Here is a 20,061-nt window from a genome sequence, read left to right as displayed (position 1 = left end):
CCAGCGCAATATATAGCTTTTTCAGCCCAATTGTAAACCTCACCTACCCGTGGCGAATCCTGTTTCTTTAACAGCCGAGTCTCTGGCGACCCTAAGTTCCTCATGGATCTGAGGAGTGGGAGGGCGGGCAATACACACATCTGATCCACACGCGCTTTTAACATTTTGTAACTAAAAGAAGTCCGACAAGAAGACAATGGTTAAACGACGTATAATAATCTTAGTGCTGTGCCAGAACTATAAAAGCAGTTCCACTGTGTGGAGCAATCCCGCTGCAAGGATCTGCTGGGATGAAAATTTGTGGGAGGGATTGAACAAATTAAATGGGGTTACACTGAAATGACAGCACTTCGTCGGGAAAAATTCCGGGTTTCTCCAGCTGCCATGGGAAGCATCGTTCCCTTTTTTAATTTTTCCTACAAATTGGCGGGACGGGACCTACATGTTTTATGACGACTCCGAAACACATATGGTGAGAGAATCTCACAGCTTCAAAGTAGTTTTTGAAAGCGCTGCTATGTCCAAATTTTAGTTCTCTAAAGTCGTAAAGCAAATCACGTTTAGCAACTACAATAGCTCCGACAAGATTGGGCAGAACCTCCCCAAGCCAATCGAAACCAAATCATGTGATCAATGAAGAAAGCGGGCATTCGCGTCGTGGCACCTACATACATCATTGTTGAAAACTTTAAATTGAGTTTGAAAGAACGAAATGACTTAGTGTTACTTGTCAAAGCTTAAAGATAAGTCCTATCAAACTTTAAATATAATTTATTTCTTTTTTTAGAAATTTGTTTGTGCCTTTGTCAAGCGAATCTCAGAGAAGCGATGCAGTGAGATTGATTTTAATTGCTAAAATGTTGAAAATGTTTGCACTTTCGAAAAGTGTTTAAGATATGGATTTGTATGATCTTCGTTTAAATGAGTCCCACTATCAATTAATAAGATTTAAAGTCAATACCTATTTACACATGTGAATATCTTTTTATTTCCTCAGCAACTTCATCAAAAGATGACCTCTATCGTCGTATAGGTGGACGATGCTCTACGAATAATATGAAAGTGGTTTTTAAAGTTTGTTGTGCAGTCGAAGATAATAACAAAACAATAAGCGCAGGTGGAGTTAGCAGTGGGCCCTCTACCGGAAGCAGCACTGTTGGTATTGGTAGCGGGTCTCTGGACGGTATAGACATTACGGCTAATGTGGAAATTTCCAATTCGCACGCCAATCTTAATCAACTCATGAAAAATAATGCAAACCCGATAGGCATAAATGGTGTTACCCCTGCATTAATGCCTATAGGTAACGCTAATATCGGTGGTAATGTTGACCCACAGGCGAAATCGATGAACGGCGCTGGCGGCACATCGATTAATACCAATATTGAACAGTTCAATCGAATGCCAATACAAAATGTTGGTATTAATGGAATGGGAAGTAATGCTGCAAGCCTCGGTAATATTGGGCTTGGTGGTCGTGGACATGGTGGCGGTGTTATGTCAACTTCCGGTGGTCATGGCGGTATAAACATGGTTGCTGCAGGTGGTGGTACTTTTGGAATTGGACAATATCCTGTACATCCCGGTCAGATAGGCATACGTGTTAATAATGTGGCATCACAACATCATGCAACGCATAAAAATATTGACAATGGTAAGAAGTCCAAATCGATCATAGCACATTATAAAGATGCTGGTTGTTATAGCCAAGCCCTTTCGGAAATTTTAATAAAAAAAATTGAGTTGGGGGGAGGGGCTGAACTGCACGAAATCCAGCGATTTTTTCCCCTATAGCCGATTTAGTTCAACTAGAAAAAGAGTAAATTATCATTGTGTATTCGTTCATTGGTCCGCCACTCTATCCGTCCGAAAGGTCATCCCCACATGCTTTTTTGCAGTAAATTGATTATTCAAATAGCTTAGAAGTCGTTTATCCCAATATTATAGCAACTAAACGCCGAAATTAAAATTAAAGCAATTATTTTCATTTAAGGAAAAGTAATAAAATTCAGCGTACTACTTACATCTTCCAACCCCGACTAAGACTTCTGCTAAAAATGGGCGCTATAAGTATGTTACTTTAAGGCTTGGTTTCCTCGAAAGCGGTGACGCTATCTAGCGGCCGTTACATAGCGGTAGAGTATGTTGTCAAAAATGTTGCAGTGTTAAAAGTAATTATGTGTAAACTAAGAAGACGGTGAAGTTCACCATAACGTAATATAGCGGCAGGGCATAAAATATTACGGCCGTCATGACGGTAGCAACTCGTTCATCACCGTTTTTTGCCACCGCTATTGTCAAAGCGGTGAACATTTTGTCAAATATTTATAAAATAAACAATATTTTTGAATTAAAATTTTTTTGAACATGTTTTATTTTTGTATGTGCAGTTAAAAAAATAAGAGGAAAAACCAAAAAAAAAAAGGAAAAACATAAAATAAAATTTTGTGGATCGCCTGCCGCAAGTGTTTATAGTTTCCAACAAAGCGGTGTCGCTGAAAACGGCGAGTATGCCGGGCGTTCTTTAGCGGTCGTAATAAAGCGGCACCACTTTCCGAGGAAACCAAGCCTTTACCCACTTTTAAATACTATATATGAAATATTGTTTCAAAATAAAATATAATTATGCCATAATTCGATACTAAACAGGATATCTCTTTAATTTATAAAGCTATAATGCTAGAGTTTTATAGTAACTACTTCGTAGGGATGACTTAAAAACCAAAGTATTTCGAAAAAACGAGCTCTGTGACGCATACTAAGATCGCTTAGGTGTTTTAAAATTTTTCCATCAACTTCGATATAGTGATAAGATAAATCACCTTAGGGACCAGGTAGGAAAATAATTCTTGCACGTGAATTTGCCGTAGATAACCATATTTAATAACATCGAAAAAAAAATTTTATACTATTTTTATACTGTAAATCATTAAATTTGTAATGAACCTTTTCTTTTTTAATTTAAACTAGGTCTAAAAGACCGTGAATAAATACAAGAAAAAAAAAAAACAAAAAAAACTGCATCTGAAGTTAGGGTTCCACTTTTCGGAAACCACCTTAACGAAAAGGTAGGAAAATAACTCTTGCACGTGAATTTGCCGTAGTAACTGGCATATTTAATAAATTCGAAAAAAAAATCTCATATTTTTTTTGTAATGGTGCACCGCCAACTTCGTGTGAATTTAGCGTGCCACTTTTCGAAAACCACCTTAGAAATCAGTTAGGAAAATAGTTCTTGCACGTGATTTGCCGTAGATAAGTGGCATATTTAATAAAATCGAAAAAAAAAATTTCATATTTTTTTTATGGTGCACCGCCAACTTCATCTGAAGTTAGCATGCCACTTTTCGAAGACCACCTTAGAGACCAGTTGAGAAGATAATTCTTACACATGAATTTGCCGTAGATAACTGGCATATTTAATAAATTCGAAAAAAAAAATTTAGCTGGGAAAATAAATCTTGCACGTGAATTTTCCGTATATAAATGGCATATTTAATAAATTCGAAAAAAAGTTCATATATTTTTTATGGTGCACCGCCAACTTCACGTGAAGTTAGCGTGACACTTTTCGGAAACCACCTTAGTGACCAGTTAGGAAAATATTCTTGCACGCGAATTTGCCGTAGTAATTGGCTGATTTAATAAATGCGAACAAAAAAAAATATTTTTGTTGATGGTGCACTGCCAATTTTATCTGAAGTTATCCTTAGATAGTGGCATATTTAATAAATTCGGAAAAAAATGCATATTGTGTTTATGGTGTACCGCCAACTTCATGTTAAGTTAGTGGGCCACTTTTCGAAAACCACCTTAGAGACCAGTTAGAAAAATAGTTCTTGCACGATAATTTGCCGTAGTTAAGTGGCATATTTAATAAATTCAAAAAAATAAAAAAAAAATGAAGTTAGCGTGCAACTTTTCGGAAATCACATTGGGGTCAGTTAGGAAAATAATTCTTGCACGTGAATTTGCCGTAGTCGAAAAAAAGAATTTCATATTTTTTTATGGTGCACCGCCAACTTCATGTGAATTTAGCGCGCCACTTTTCGAAGACCACCTTAGAGACCAGTTGACAAAATAATTCTTACACATGAATTTGCCGTAGATAAGTGGCATATTTAATAAATTCGAAAAAAAATTAAGTTGGGAAAATAAATCTTGCACGTGAATTTTCCGTATGTAAGTGGCATATTTAATAAATTCCAAAAAAGTTCATAAATTTTTTATGGTGCACCGCTAACTTCATGTGAAGTTACCGTGACACTTTTCGGAAACCACCTTAGGGACCAGTTAGGAAAATAATTCTTGCACGTGAATTTGCCGTAGTAAGTGGCATATTTAATACATTCGAAAAAAAATGTCATATTTTTTTTATGGTGCACCGCCAACTTCATGTGAAGTTGGCGTGACACTTTTCTGAAACCACCTTGGATACCAGTTAGGAAAATAGTTCTTGCACGTGAATTTGCCGAAGTTAAGTGGCATATTTAATAAATTCGAAAAAAAAAATATTTTTGTGATGGTACACCGCCAACTGCATCTGAAGTTAGCGTGCCAGTTTTCGAAAACCACCTTAGAGACCATTTAGGAAAATAGTTCTTGCACGTGAAGTTGTCGCAGATAAGTGCCATATTTAATAAATTTGAAAAAAAAATTTCATTTTTTTTTATGGTGCACCGCCAACTTCATGTGAAGTTAGCGTGCCACTTTTCGAAAACAAATTTTGAGACCAGTTAGGAAAATAATTCTTGCACGTGAATTTGCCGTAGATAAGTGGCATATTTAAGAAAATCGAAAAAAAAAATTTTATACTATTTTTATGGCGCACCGCCAACTTCATGTGCAGTTAGCGTGCCACTTTTCGGAAACCACCTTAGGGACCAGGTAGGAAAATAATTCTTGCACGTGAATTTGCCGTAGATAAGTGGCATATTTAATAAAATCGAAAAAAAAAATTCATATTTTATTTATGGTGTACCGCCAGTGGTGTAGTAAAAGAATTATTCGGGGAGGGTCACATAATTTAAAATTCAAATTTTGTTAAGTGATGATAAGTACTTATTATATGGAATAATGTTATTGGGAGGAAATAGTATTGAATTAATTCAGTGATCCCTTTATTGAAAATGTTGTAATAATTAATAGTAAAAAGCAAAATTGCAAATTGATTTTCCTCTGTTTTTGAGCGAATCGGCCAATGACTTCCACTGTGATATACAGTGGCTCACAGCTTATTTCGTGCAGCTATAGAACAAAACTGTTGAGCTATATAGAAAGGAAACTAGTGACGTTGTCAAAAAAATTCAAATGCACAATTTTAATAAAAATATGCTTCTATGTGAACAAATACTTAATTTTCATGTGTTTTTAATTAGCACAAACGTATAAAATTTTATAATAATTAATAATTTAATAAAAACTAAAATTATCTCAAAAACTAAGGTCACAGCTTATTTCGTGCACTGCGCCCTGCCTTAGAAAAAACTACTTTTTGTTTAGTTTAGTACCTCGTATTATGACCACCTTTTTGTTAAATAACATCTTCAAGATGATTTTGCATGGATGCGATTAGTTTTTGAGGGGGGTTCGGGTGGTACATTATGCCGTTCTTCCACAAGAGTAGATTTTAAATCGCTAATCTTACTAATCTGCCTTAGCCGTGTAACCGATTCCAAAATTGATGACAAATATTCAATGGCATTTAAGGCGAGAGATTGTGGAAGTGGATTAATGAGGTGTGGACAGTTCCATATTACCCATGCCTGCACAATCCCGGCACAATCCTAGATATGTGTTAAGGGTATTTGTATTTGTCAATTTTGGAATCGGCTACACGGCAAAGGCAGATTAGTAAGATTAGCGATATAAAAACTACTCTTGTCGAAGAAAGGCATAAGGTGCCACCCGAACCCCCCAAAATTGCATCTACGGAAAATCATCTTGAAGATGTTATTTAACAAAAAGGGGGTCATACGATGTACTAAACTAAATAAACAGTAGATTTTTCTAAGGCAGGGTGCAGTGCACGAAATAAGCTGTGATCATAGTTTTTGAGATAATTTTAGTTTTTATTAAATAATTAGCACAAATGTATAAACACATGAAAATTAATTATTTTTTCAAATAAAAGCATATTTTTATTAAAATTGTGCATTTGAATTTTTTTGACACCCTCACTAGTTTCCTTTCTATATAGCTCCACAGTTTTTTTCTGTAGCTGCACGAAGTAAGCAGTGAGCCACTGTAAATATTTCTATTGATACTTAATAGGGCAATTTAATTCAGCCTATCTTCTTCGGTTGAATTCCTTATCCAATTTTTCAAACGCCTCAATGTTGAAAAACTTCGTTCACTGCTGGCAATGGTTACACCTAACGCGGCTCCAATCTTCAAAAACTTGAAAACGTGTGGAAAAAGTTCTTCATTACAAAGATTTAATGCATCGAAGAATGTCTTTGGGCGATCTTCCAACCCAACGTTGTCTCCATAGTATGACTTCATTTTTCACCATAAATACCGCTGTTCCAGTAAGTGCTGGCCACTGATCCATTATTATTTCGAAAGTTTCAGAAACGTTTTCACCTACTTTTCTAACCAATTTATCAGGAATGACATTTTCAATAATGGACAATGTGTTTTTATGCTTTAGACACTGAAGATATGAAGTGATCGATGAAAGGGATGAATATTAATTTGAGAAAATATTCTTCCGCTGAGCTGTTTTCGTTTTTCTAAATTTTTTTGACGACTGCCAGCAAGGGATTTGAGGATTTTGTTACGGCTCTGAATTCTCGGAACAATTTCGGCTGCGTGCTCACCGAAATGTAGATCCTAATCAAACGTCACACCCAAGATTTTGGGGTGTAGGACAGTCGGTAGCGTAGAGCCATCGACGTGGATGTTCAAAATGGTCGACATTTGGGACGTCCATGTTGTAAATAAGGTCGCGGAAGATTTAGTCGGTGATAATGCCAGGTTTCGCGAGGCGAAAAAACTGTTCTATGGTGGGGGTTTTGATTTAAACCGCAACTTATCTGGGTGCTAATGGCATTTAGCGCGGAAGTAGTGCTGTGGAGTTTTCTGAAGCCATGCTGATGAGAGGCTCGCTGCAAATTTGCTTGGAAATAAGGGAGCAAAATGGCTTCGAGCGTCTTTGCCACTGGCGATAGGAGAGATATCGGACGATACGACTCTCCTATGTTAGCTGGTTTACCAGGCTTTAGTAGCGGGACCACCTTGGCCATTTTCCATTTCTCGGGTATGACAAAGGTGGAAAGAGACAGGTTGAAGACCTGCGCTAAATATTTGAAACCTTCTTTCCCTAGGCTTTTAAGCATCGGCATGGCTATGCCGTCTGGGCCCACTGCTTTGGATGGTTTAGCGCGACCAATGGCGTCCTCAACCTCTTTAGCGGTGATGGTGAGTGGTGATGCGCTGAATTTGTGTTTATGTGCGTGTCTGTTGGCCCTCCGTCTATCTTTGTCGACCGTAGAATGCATTATATATTGTCGGCAGAAAGCGCTCGCACATTTTTTCGCATCCGACATCACTTTGTCGGCAAAAGCGATGGAAACTTTGTCTTTGTGCTTAGTCGGATTCGATAGGGACTTTACGGTGGACCAAAGCACTTTGTCGCCAAAGGCGATGGAAACTTTGTCTTTGTGCTCAGTCGGATTCGATAGGGACTTTACGGTGGACCAAAGTTTACCCACACCGGTAGAGAGGTTACAACCTCTTACGTGCTCCTCCCATTTCGCCCGCTTGTGTTCATCCACAAGCAATCTGATGCGTTGGTTTATATCCCTTATTTGGGGGTCGCCTGGATCTAGCTGCTTTATAAGGTCACGTTTTCCGGCCTCCGCCGGGAAGGGGTCGGATTTCGGGAATTCTCCCGGCGGGAATGAAACGTGCCGAGGCGGATAAAATGACCTTGCGGAAGGCACGCTCCCCTTGGTGGCCATCAGTCGGGATAGGGAGGGCAGCAAAGAGGTTGTCTGTAAAAGATTTATATTCTTCCCACTTTCCTTTTTTAAAGTTTATGAAAGTGCGTTTTTCTGTGACGATGAAGTCGGCGGTACGCTCGAGCGAAATAAGTATAGGCAGGTGGTCGGATGCCAATGTTACCATCGGCTGCCAGTTGACGCAGTTTACGAGTTCTGCGCTCACGACTAAGATATCTGGCGAACTGTGACAGCTTCCTACCATACGTGTGGGGGCGTCTCCGTTTATTGTGCAGAACGTCGTTTCTTCTATTTGATCCGCCAACATCTCACCCCTACTGTCCGCCCGCAAGTTTGAATGCCATAGATCGTGATGGGCATTGAAATCGCCTAAGATAATGCGATTGTTGCCAGTGAGTAAGGCTCTGATATTAGGGCGGTATTCACTGGGGCAACAGGTGGCAGGGGGGATGTAGATGTTGATGATTTCTAGGTTTGCATCGCCTGACCGGACAGATAGGCCTCGACGTTCTAAGACATTGTCCCTGCGGTCGATGCCAGGATCAAATATATAATATTGCACAGAGTGGTGTATTATAAACGCGAGGCCGCCTCCATTTCCGCTCTCGCGATCTTTTCTGTGGACATTATACCCAGAGCAGGTCTGCAATGCAGATCGTGCTGTGAGTTTAGTCTCTTGAATCGCAGCAATGCGGATGTTGTGCCGCTTCATGAAATCGACTATTTCCGTAATCTTCTCAGTTAGTCCATTACAGTTTAACTGCAGAATTCTGAAGTGCATGGGGGGAGACGTCGCCACTCTGGGGGTAAGTGAAGGCTGACTACGCCTGGTTTGAGGAAGGCTGCTGTTGTGGCCCTGGGACTGGGCGTCCTTGGGCAAGCATTGTGGTACCCGGATGACGGGGGCAGGGGCTGTTGCTCAGCATTGCTTCCAACTATACTACGAAGATTGTAGTTATGAGTGGTAGCAGCTTTTTGAGTTGTTGGCGCCGTGGGGCGCGAGCAGCAGCGGGTACTTGTTGCGGCTTGCTGAGCAGCGGGCTGCTGGAAGATAGTGGGGGGGGGGGGGGGGCGCTTAGGCGTAGACTACGGGACGCCCTTGGGCGTGAACAGCAAGGAGCCATAAAAGATTTATAAAAGTTAGGTGGACGTCGGGTTTTGGGATCAAGCCCAGAACAACCTGTCCGATGCAACCATCCCTTACACGGGACACACTGAACAGAGTATGACCGTCCTAAAAAGATTCTTTTCCGGCAGATGCAGCAAAACCATTTCTCAGGACCGGGGTCAGGAGACGGACCAGGATTGGATTCGATACCTTCCCGGAGCAAGAGAATATGGAGCAGTCCTGCTGCAAGGAGCTGCTGGGAGGATGACAATTTGTGGGAGGGACGCAACAAATTAAATGGGGTTACACTTAGATGACAGTCCTTGGTCGGGAAAAAACCCGAGTCGCTCCGGTACATAGAACCGACTGCCTTGGGAAGCGGACATGGGTATCAAATTAAAGGTATTAAAGAGTATCAAATTAAAGGTATTAAAGAGTATTTTGAAAGCGGGTGGACCTTAGTGCTATAGGTGGACGCCTTTTCGAGATATCGCCATAAAGGTGGACCCGGGGTGGCTCTAGAATGTGTTTGTATGATATGGGTATCAAATGAAAGGTGGTAATGAGTATTTTAAAAGGGAGTGGGCCTTAGTTCTATAGGTGGACGCCTTTTCGAGATGGACCAGGGGTGACTATAGAATGTGTTTGTACGATATGGGTATCAAAATAAAGGTATTAATGAGGGTTTTAAAAGGGAGTGGCCCTTAGTTGTATATGTGAAGGCGTTTTCGAGATATTGACCAAAATGTGGACCAGGGTGACCCAGAACATCACCTGTCGGGTACCGCTAATTTATTTATATGTATATGTAATACCACGAACAGTATTCCTGCCATAATTCCAAGGGCTTTTGATTTCTCCCTGCGGAAATTTTTCATTTTATTCTACTTAATATGGTAGGTGTCACACCCATTTTACAAAGTTTTTTCTAAAGTTATATTTTGCGTCAAAAAACCAATCCAATACCATGTTTTATCCCCTTTTTCGTATTTGGTATAGAATTATGGTATTTTTTTAAATTTTTCGAAATTTTCGATATCAAAAAGTGAGCGTAGTCATAGTCGGATTTCACCCATTTTTAATACATAGATAAAGTGAGTTTAGATAACTACGTGAACTAAGTTTAGTAATGATATATCGATTTTTGCTCAAGTTATTGTGTTAACGGTCGAGCGGAAGGACAGACGGTAGACTGTGTATAAAAACTGGGCGTGTCTTCAACCGATTTCGACCATTTTCACAGAAAACAGTTATCGGTATAGAATCTATGCCCTTACCAAATTTCACAGGGTTGGTAAATTTTTGTTTGACTTATGGCATCAAAAGTATTCTAGCCAAATTAAATGAAAAAGGGCGGAGCCACGCCCATTTTGAAATTTTCTTTTATTTTTGTATTTTGTTGTACCATATCATTACTAGAGTTGGATGTTTACATAATTTAATTATATACTGTAAAGATATTAAATTTTTTGTTAAAATTTAACAAAATTATTTTGGGGACCTTTATTTAGTAACCGGCTCGAGGTCAAATGTTGATTTTATAATAAAAACAACAAAGTTTTAATTTTGTTTTCCGATATATTTCGATTACAACCTTCGGTAATCATGTTCAAGGGAACTATAACAAATATAACATTATTTATAATACCAACTTAAAATATTGACGTGATTTATTTTCTTTTTTGGCCGTTAGTATATACCGTTGTTCTTATTATTGAGCTCAAGGCCGGATTAAATAAAACGCTTTTATTTTGTTTTTATTTAACTTAATGTCAATATTTCGACCTCAGTCTGAAGTCATCATCAGGACTGCAAAAAACAATACGTATTTATAACAAACATATGCATCTAAAAACATTAATTTACATATATCATATCAACACAACTTACATCTTAAGCTGCACTTGCAAGACTAACATTTAACAAAACAATTATAAAATGAAACAGCGATTGATAATCTAAACAGAGAGTATAAACAAATGAAAGAACCGTAATTGTAAACAAAAAACTTTCAAAACAATAATGTAATAGACGGCGAATACATAAATGCGTGGTCATCTCAGCATTACAATTACATTCAAAACGAAGACGAAGCCTTTATATTTGTGTGGGTGGGTAAAAAATGTTTCACGAATGTTTGTTGTTCCTAATTAGGTTGCGGTAGACATGTGAACAATTCGCGATGTCCGTTTTAAAATTCATCCTCTTATCATTAGGGGTGTCCACTATGTGTAGCATTTCTAACATGAAACGTTTATTATAATTTCTCTCCTTTTCTAATATAGCGACATTGTCAAAGTCCGGGTAATGTCCTGTATCTTGGCAGTGCGAAGTTAAAGCTGTTTTGTTGTCCGCAAAATTGTTCCTTAATTTTATGTTAGATTTGTGTGCGGATATGCTTGTCTTGAGTTTTGTTTTTGTAGTACCCACATATATATACGATAGGTATCGACGAGGGTTTTAATGTAGAGTTGATTTCATTTCAATATATAATGTGTTCATTCATAAATATGCCACTTATCTACGGCAAATTCATGTGCAAGAATTATTTTCCTAACTGGTCTCTAAGGTTGTTTTCGAAAAGTGACACGCTAACTTCACATGAAGTTGGCGGTGCGCGGTGCCGTAGTTTGGGGACAAACACGTGATTCTGGTCCTATATCCCTAGAGACTCCTCTCCATAATGATGTAACTTCAGATCTTTATTAAGATTTCGGATGAATGCTGGTGACCAAACATTGAAGCAACATTTACTTCAAACTGCCACATTGAATGATCGCGTCACATCTTACACTATTCCACAGATTCAGAATGAACTCATCGAAATTTGCGGGCATATAATTCTTTAAAAGATTGTTGCAAAAATCAACTCAAGCGAATGATGCAATTTAATCGCAGATGGGACAACCGACATTAGTGGCGTGGAACAATACTCACTTTTTTCCGTTATACTGAACAAACTGCTGGTATAACTGGTCTAATTTTTAGAGAAGATTTTCTACAGTTCATCCCGATCGAAGATTGCACTGGTAGAGGACTTGCTTCGTCATTGATAAACATTTCAAAGAAGCAGAAGATCAACCTGGAGTTTCTGGTTTCTCAAGGATACCACGGTGCAGCTGCAATGAGTGGAGAATGGAATGGTTGTGCTGCTGCAGTGATGGAGAATTCGGTCTGCACTTTACATACGTTGCGCTACCCATTCCTTTAATTTGGCGGTTGGTGAAGCGTGCTCCATTTCTCTCATAAGAAACTGTCTTGGGTCCATAAAGCAGATAATTTCTTTCTTCAGACCTTCAGCAAAATGCGAAGCTATTCTCAAGACACTTTGAATTATCCTACAAAGAGAAAACGTTTGAAGCGATTGTGTGAAACAAGATGGACGGAAAGACTAGATGCTGTGATCTGCTTCAAAGAAATGTTTGCTCCCATTTATTTCAGTTTAGAAAAAATTCATGACTGTGGAAACGCTGAAAGTTCTAGAAATACTCTCAGTTATCTACACACTTTGAGGACTGGAGGATTTATTGTGGCAATGGTTGTTATTAACGAAATTTTTTCTTTGGCTCTACCATTAACCTCTTACCTTCAAGGGAAAAGTGTTGATCTTTCTGCAGCAGTTTCAGCGGCTGGTGATCTGGCTGTTTGGTTGGAAGAAATGAGGGAAAAGGCTAAGTCAAAGTTCAAGGAAATGTTTCTTGATGCTAAAGAATTAGCTGAATCTATCGGCTGGGGAAAAGATAAAGAAACGCTCATGACTACATACAAAGCAATTAGCCAGCCGATTACGTGTTACGCGTCACCCATATGGTCGCCAAGCCTAAAAATTACCCACTGGAAGAAGCTACAGGCCTGCCAAAATACTGCTCTCAGAATTGCCACGGGCTGTCTTCTTATGTCCACAGAACACCATCTGCATAATGAGGCGAGAATACTCCCCATCAGGGAGAGAAACGAGATGCTGACCAAACAGCTCCTGTTAAATACCCAGAAACCTGGGCACCCCAACAGACATCTGATTGATGAGCCAGCACCGCCTAGGGGCTTAAGGAGTCATCTCCGTAAGCATTTTGAGGAAATACGGCACCTGAGAACCCAGCCGTATGAAGCGAAAAAGCACAAGCAGGTCCTTGGTGAACTCCACAAACAGGCGTCGGACCTTTATGCCGGGAATTGCCCGGTGAATCCAGTACTCAAAGGAAAGTATCCAAAACTCGCGGAAGAGAAACGCATACTCCCCATGGAATCGCGTGTCACTCTGGCTCAACTTCGTTCTGGATACTGTAACAGGTTAAACTCTTACCTATCCAGAATCAACCCCGACATACGAAATGTATGCCTCGCTTGCAATGTGTCCCCACATGACACCAACCATCTCTTTAATTGTAATGTGGAACCAACGCCTCTAACACCCCTTTCCTTATGGTCCACCCCTGTTGAAACAGCAAGTTTCCTTGGACTCCCGTTAGATGATAATGATGACAATCTGTGATCGGTCGCGGCTGTTAGGTGGGGCGAAGCACTGCTACAACAACAACATACCCGTGTCATACAAACACATTCCAGGGTTACCCTATGTTCATTTTCAAAGGATGAAGGAAAATCGTTCCAAAAATTTCACCCTTGGTCTACAATTTCGGACTTATATCGGACTCATAATTAAGAGCGCTTCGAAAATATTTCAGGGCTGATTTAAAAACAATTATAAAGAAATGCGTTCAAATTTAACCAAATTTTCATATTTAAAAAAAAATATTAAAATAAAACGAATTGGTAGCTGAAGAAAGATAGCAAAGGCAAGTTGCTCCACTTTTTAGTATTACCATTTGTATGTATCCACGAAAAAAACAACTTTGTTTCCAAAGCTCTCAGCTGAGTATGTATTGTTCGGTTACACCCTGATTTCAAAGAGGAAAACATAACACAACTGTGAAAATTTTGAACAGATTTTTTCGGGGTTTTTTCAACTTTATGGACTGATTTATAAAAAGACTACCAACCCTAATTTGCATCAAAACTGAAAACTAATTACGAAATCAACAGATACTAATTTTTTATATACACTTACGGTAACAAAATAAGCCGAGGAAAAACTTTTCCCTTTCCCACTTTTTGGTTATTGTGGTTAACATCGACAATTCCTTAACTCATTATGTGGTATCTTAAGGCGAGAAAGTTAGAAAGTCCCTAGCAATTTTCGTAAAATCAACTTAATTTCATATAAGTAATAGTTTTATCCTTGAAGAAAAAATTAACATAATTGTCTAAAAAGAACAAGGTAATTGTGCAGTTTATGGTACCCACCGAAATTTGGGCCCATTTTTGAGTGAGGTATCAGAAGACGCGTTTTCAGTATAGATTAATAATCCGAAAGCGGATGTTAACTTTTTTTACCCGTTTAAATCGCGCGATTTTTTATTCCAAATTTCTATATTTTATGATACGATTTAAGCGAGAGGGGTAGGGAAGAGAGGAGAAGAGAAGAGAAGAGAAGAGAAGAGAAGAGAAGAGAAGGAAAGGAATGGAAGAGAACATGGCGGAAGGATACAAGGTGGCACAGCTGATTATAAACTTTTTTTATTTGATTTGATACATCAACTTCAGGTGCAGTACGATTTTGACATTTGTCCATCGAATTTACAAAAACAAAGTACATGTAATTCTTATTTATGTTTGTAGGTATGTCACCATGCTGCCACTTTGTATCGTTCCGCCATGGAAGAGAAGAGGAGTGAAGAGAAGGAAAGGGTGGAGAAGAAAATGAAAGGGTGGTGAGAAGAAAATAGAAAGGAAAACAAGAGGAGCGAAGTTTAGAGAAGGAAAGGGAAGATAAGAGAAGGGAAGGGTGGAGAAGAAAAGAAAAGGGTGGAGAAGAGAAGGAAGGGGAAGAGAAGAGGAGGGAAGAGAAGAAAGAAGGGAAGAGAAGAGAGAAGATGAGAAAGGACTGCGCCTAAATAAAAATGAAAATTCCAAATATTTGCCAGCATCACTTTTTATTTGGAAAAATAGACGTACTCTCTTCTCTTTTAATATATTAAATAGCAAAATATTCAGTAAATTACAAAAACAATGTAATTGTATGTTTACTTAAATTTATGTTGAGCCGCCACCGCCATTGTGAACCAAACTATGTGTGATATCTTATCTGTCAACTGCCTCACAGGACGTTCAATATGGCTACTTATTGGCGTTTTGGCAGGGTGTTCAATATGACGACGCATAGGGCCGGCTATCTTCAGCGGGTGATAGAAAGAGATACAGAATGAGACAGCGATAGTCAATTACAAACCAGGTGACCCAATCACTTTGGAATTTTGACGTCTGTGTAGAAGATATCACAATTGGTTTGATTCACAACGGCCACCGCCTTGTATTAATCCTAACAGAGAACAATAAAGGTAATTTCCATCGTTGCTGAGTTGGCAACACTGTTCACTTTCATGTATTTTCATTTGGACAGACATTTTTTGCAATATTTGTGTTGATATTTTATAAGTAAATTAGTGAAATTTAACATAATTTTTTCGTTAATTCGTGTAAGTTAGATTATGTTAATATACCTAATATAAAAAGTAAAGTGATATGTGCGCTTAAAAGATTGTAAACATGCGGGAACAATATTTATCACACAAACCTGTTTTTCGCCGATAACTTTTAAAAGGGCAAAAAAAGTTAACTTCCACTTTCGGATTCTTAATCTAGGCGTGAATACGCGTGTTTTGATACCGCACTCGAAAAATTTGGCCCAAATTTCGGTGGGTACCATAAAGTGCACTACTGCCAAGAACAAATCCCGAAAAATATGGATGGCGTCAGCGGAGAACATTATAATGAATTATCTCTAAGGAGATTATGGACGAAATATATTGGAAAGGTGGCTTTATCCACTCGTTATCGAAGTGGATCAAACTTGCGACACACTGTGGTCGAATAATCTTTTAAGACACTGTACTAATACTACTACTCAAATAATATTTAAAACATAATTAGTTACATACGTACAGCAGAACACTAACTACTAATTGTAAACATGAATATACACACACACATACAAGTTATCTCACCTGTAATCCCAATAATAACAAATGGCCCACCCTTTACTCACGTTGCCAGGCATGTGATCATATTGTTCCACTTACTAACTTCGCTGACGCAGCACACGCGCAACCAACGATCAGGTCAGGTATCGAAATTATTGAAATCATGGGAATTGCAATATAAGCAACTCCTGTCTACACGCGCAAGCATTCGACTTGCGAAATGTGGGAACTGCAACCGTAGCATAAATAGCACTGGTCGACGGCCAAAATTTACCAGAGACGCCGTTATGAAATTCGTATGTAAAACCACCCCCTGATTTCGAAAATCGAGTTCATTTTTGATTCTATGGTACCGTTTTTGAGATATTTGCAATTTACCGTTATTCGAAAAAACCAAAAAGATGGCTCCCTTTAATTACGTATGTCTCACGAACGGGTCAAGCAATTGCAAAGAAATTTACAGAATCGGAAAGACGATAAAATAAATGCATCATACATTCTTTTTTGCTCAACCAGATAGTTTTCGAGATATTAGCTTATCATTTCAGATTTTTGTTTTTTTTATGAAAAAATATGAAAAAAATTACTCTTTGCGAGGGCAGCATTCCAAAACCATAACTTTTTTCCCAAATATTTTATCTTTACGTAAAGCTCTGTTTAATTAGAAAAAAAATAAGCTATCATCGAAGAAAATCGATGCAAAACTACGTAACTTATAAGCGATCAAATAAAAATACCCAGGCTGCGCAATTTCAACGTATACCTCAAAACGTATGTATGGTATAAAGAAGAGTGAAATATCTAGCTATGCTCTGTTTCTATTTAGTTAAAAGTTCAATTTATGAATGAAATTACCCATATTTTTAACTTTTTTTTTATTTAGTTATGTTTATACTATATTTTAACAATCTTTATCTTAATTTGATTTTACTATGTAGTCGAAATAATTATGCGTTCTACTTTGACGCTTATTCAGTTTAGGTTCGGTTTCTCTTATGAGAAACCAGCAGTAATCACTCATCATTGCGACGTCCCAGAATCCTTGATATCTTTCTCAATTGGTTTCATTTGTTGATGAAACCTTTCGCCATGTTCGTCGCCAAGATTTGCCGGAAAAAAGCGCAAATGTGAGTGCAGAAAGTGAATTTTTATAGACATATTTACGCCTGGAAAGAAAATATTAGTTAGGTAAACAAGTTATAGAATTTGGGGAAATTAATTTTAATAAGCCTTTAATATTTACCCATTTTCGCATAATTATTCATTAAGTCGTTCACTATCTCCTCGTAGTTAGGGCTTTTGTGTCTACCGAGAAAAGAAGCAACGACCTTTTCAAAGGATTCCCACGCTGTTGCCTCAACTGATGAGAGTAGTCCTTTGAATTGATTATTGTTGATCAACTTTTTTTTTTTATTTGTGGTCCAACAAAATACCTTCCTTTATCTTGGCTTGAGAAATATCTGGAAAAATTGTTTTCAAATAGTCGAATGCTTCGCCTTCTTTGTCCAAAGCCTTAACAAAGTTTTTAATGAGACCGAGCTTGATGTGTAAGGGTGGAAGTATGATTTTCTCTTTCTTGACAAGAGGGGTGTATTTGATGTTATCCACACCAACGGTAAACTCGACTCTTTCCGGCCAATCCTTTCTGACGTAGTGTTCCTTACGAGCTCGGCTATCCCACTTGCAGAGGAAGCAGCAGTGCTTGGTGTAGCCACTTTGTAGACCGCATAGCCTTGCAACGACTTTGAGATCAGAACATATTTTCCAATCGTGCTCTTCATATTTGATAAATTTGAGTAGTTTTTGCATTTCCTCGTAGGTTTCCTTTGTATTTACTGCATGTGCGATTGGGATAGAAGGCTGTTTGTTACCAATATGCAATAATACAGCCTTCAAACTCAGTTTATTGCTGTCTATGAACAATCGCCGCACTTTTGAATCATATGTTTGACCAAACTCTTTGAATAAACCACGAATGTCGTTGCAGTAGCATATACTGTCTTTCTTGGTATAGTGTTTGGAAAATGGTTTGTGACGAGTTCTGCAATATACACCTTAACATCGAATGACACAAATTTAAATTGTTGCATACGAGAAGTGTGGATCTCGGCCTTTTCCTTGGATAGTTCCAAATCTCTTATCCAATCATTAAGTTGTGCTTGTGACAGAACTTTTCTCTCGTTTCCCATGCGAAATTCAGTACAACTTGATTCCTCGCACTCAGATATTACTGTTGACAATGGAGCTGGATCCGCAACTGCCGTTGAATGTAGTACTGGTAATGTCACTATAGGTACTGGCATAGGTTACTCTTCTTGATCTTCCAACGCCAAGTACTTTTGTTCGACAAATATAACACTCTATTGAATGGCAAGTAGGTTCTCTCTATATCATTGGTGTATCAAATTTTATTTGTTGTCCTGATTCCGACTGAATCAATTCTACTCGACACTATGTACACAAAGTGTTCGGTGTCCATGGTTTTCAGCATTCTTAGGCTCAATGCCAAAATACTTGGAGTATAAAGTTTTGATATGATCTGATAACACTCGTCGTCGCCTTATGATAGTATATTGGCCACACATGAAACAGAACATATCTGGATCGTTATTACACTCAAATTCTCGCGTCCTTTTACTCATTTTATTTTTTTTTAATAAATCACGGTTTTGAAATTTGACTTATGAACTGAACTATCTTCGGCGAGCCTTGCAGATGTTATGAAGTTTCAAGGCGCATTAACTCATATTTATACTGGGAACAAGAATAAAATTGAAAAAATCAAATCTTACCTAGACAGAAAGCTTCCTTTTTATACGAAGCCGGGAGAAGAAAATACTATACTAACTGCTTTATATGTAGGCTTTAAAAATTTTCTGTGCCTTATAATTTTGAAAATCTACCTGCATACTTACCCATAAGTGACGGAAATACATGTTTATAACTACATGCCTACAGCAGGTTTCGAACCCAACCACTCTTCCTTTCGATGCAACCACTCTACCTACTATAAAACAATTCGAGTATTAAAAGTACTATTTGATTTATTTAAGGAAAAAGTATTATCATTGTTATGGTGTTATTCGTTTATCCGGATAATATCCCATTTGCACTTTATATCTTTAATATATGTATGTATACATACATTGAAATTGCGCAACCTGGGTATTTTTATTTGATCGCTTATAACTTACGTAGTTTTGCATCGATTTTCTTCGATGATAGCTTATCTTTTTTCTAATTAAAGAGAGCTTTACGTAAAGAAAAAATATCTGGAAAAGAAGTAGTGGTTTTGGAATGCTGCCCTCGCAAAGAGTAATTTTTTTCATATTTTTTCATAAAAAAGAACAAAAATCTGAAATGATAAGGTAATATCTCGAAAACTATCTGTTTGAGCAAAAAAAAAAGTATGACGCGTTTATAGCAAATTTTAACGTCTTTCTGATTCTGTAAACTGTTTTGCAATTGCTTGATCCGTTCGTGAGATATAGGTAAATAAAGGGAGCCATCTTTTTGGTTTTTTCGAATAACGGTAAATTGCAAATATCTCAAAAACGGTACCATAGAATCAAAAATGAACTCAATTTTCGAAATCAAGGGGTGATTTTACATTCGAATTTCATAACGGCGTTTCTGGTAACGAGAAAAAGTTGAAATTCGTGGTCCAGTGTAGTTAGCAGTAATAGGTTAGCTAATAAGTTAGTTTGGATGTTTAGTTCAGTTAATTTTGGGACGTGCAAGTGGCACGTAATAAATTGTGATTAATTGAAATTGACGTTGTTCGTGTTTTACTTTTAAATGAGTATCGGCGAACAGTGGGTTCGCCGCACCTTTAATTTTTTATATCTCTCAGGACACGAGATACTAACTTACATATTCGCAACCATACCTAATTTTGCACTCACTCTCTTCTTTACCTTTCATGCTTTGTACAAGTTTGCATAACAAA

At 38.0% G+C, this 20,061-nt stretch overlaps 1 protein-coding gene across 7 annotated transcripts in view; it reads left to right on the top strand.

The window, feature by feature from the left end:
* The window catches only part of Ephrin (ephrin), a 655,394-nt gene that overhangs the window by 480,084 nt on the left and 155,249 nt on the right, over window positions 1-20,061 (top strand). For 5 of the 7 annotated variants that reach the window (XM_067758470.1, XM_067758466.1, XM_067758469.1 and 2 more), the window contains one exon: window positions 998-1,654. The exons of 1 other annotated variant lie outside the window; for it this stretch is intronic. In XM_067758470.1, coding sequence (XP_067614571.1) covers window positions 998-1,654 — 657 coding nt within the window. Of the gene's footprint in view, window positions 1-997; window positions 1,655-14,751; window positions 15,008-20,061 lie in introns of those variants that run through there. One more of the 7 variants, XM_067758472.1, reaches the window with a different exon arrangement.

This window comes from Eurosta solidaginis, chromosome X (assembly GCF_040869045.1).
Source record: "Eurosta solidaginis isolate ZX-2024a chromosome X, ASM4086904v1, whole genome shotgun sequence".
Taxonomy (NCBI): Eukaryota; Metazoa; Arthropoda; class Insecta; order Diptera; family Tephritidae; genus Eurosta; species Eurosta solidaginis.
This window is presented reverse-complemented; position numbering and strand designations above follow the sequence as displayed.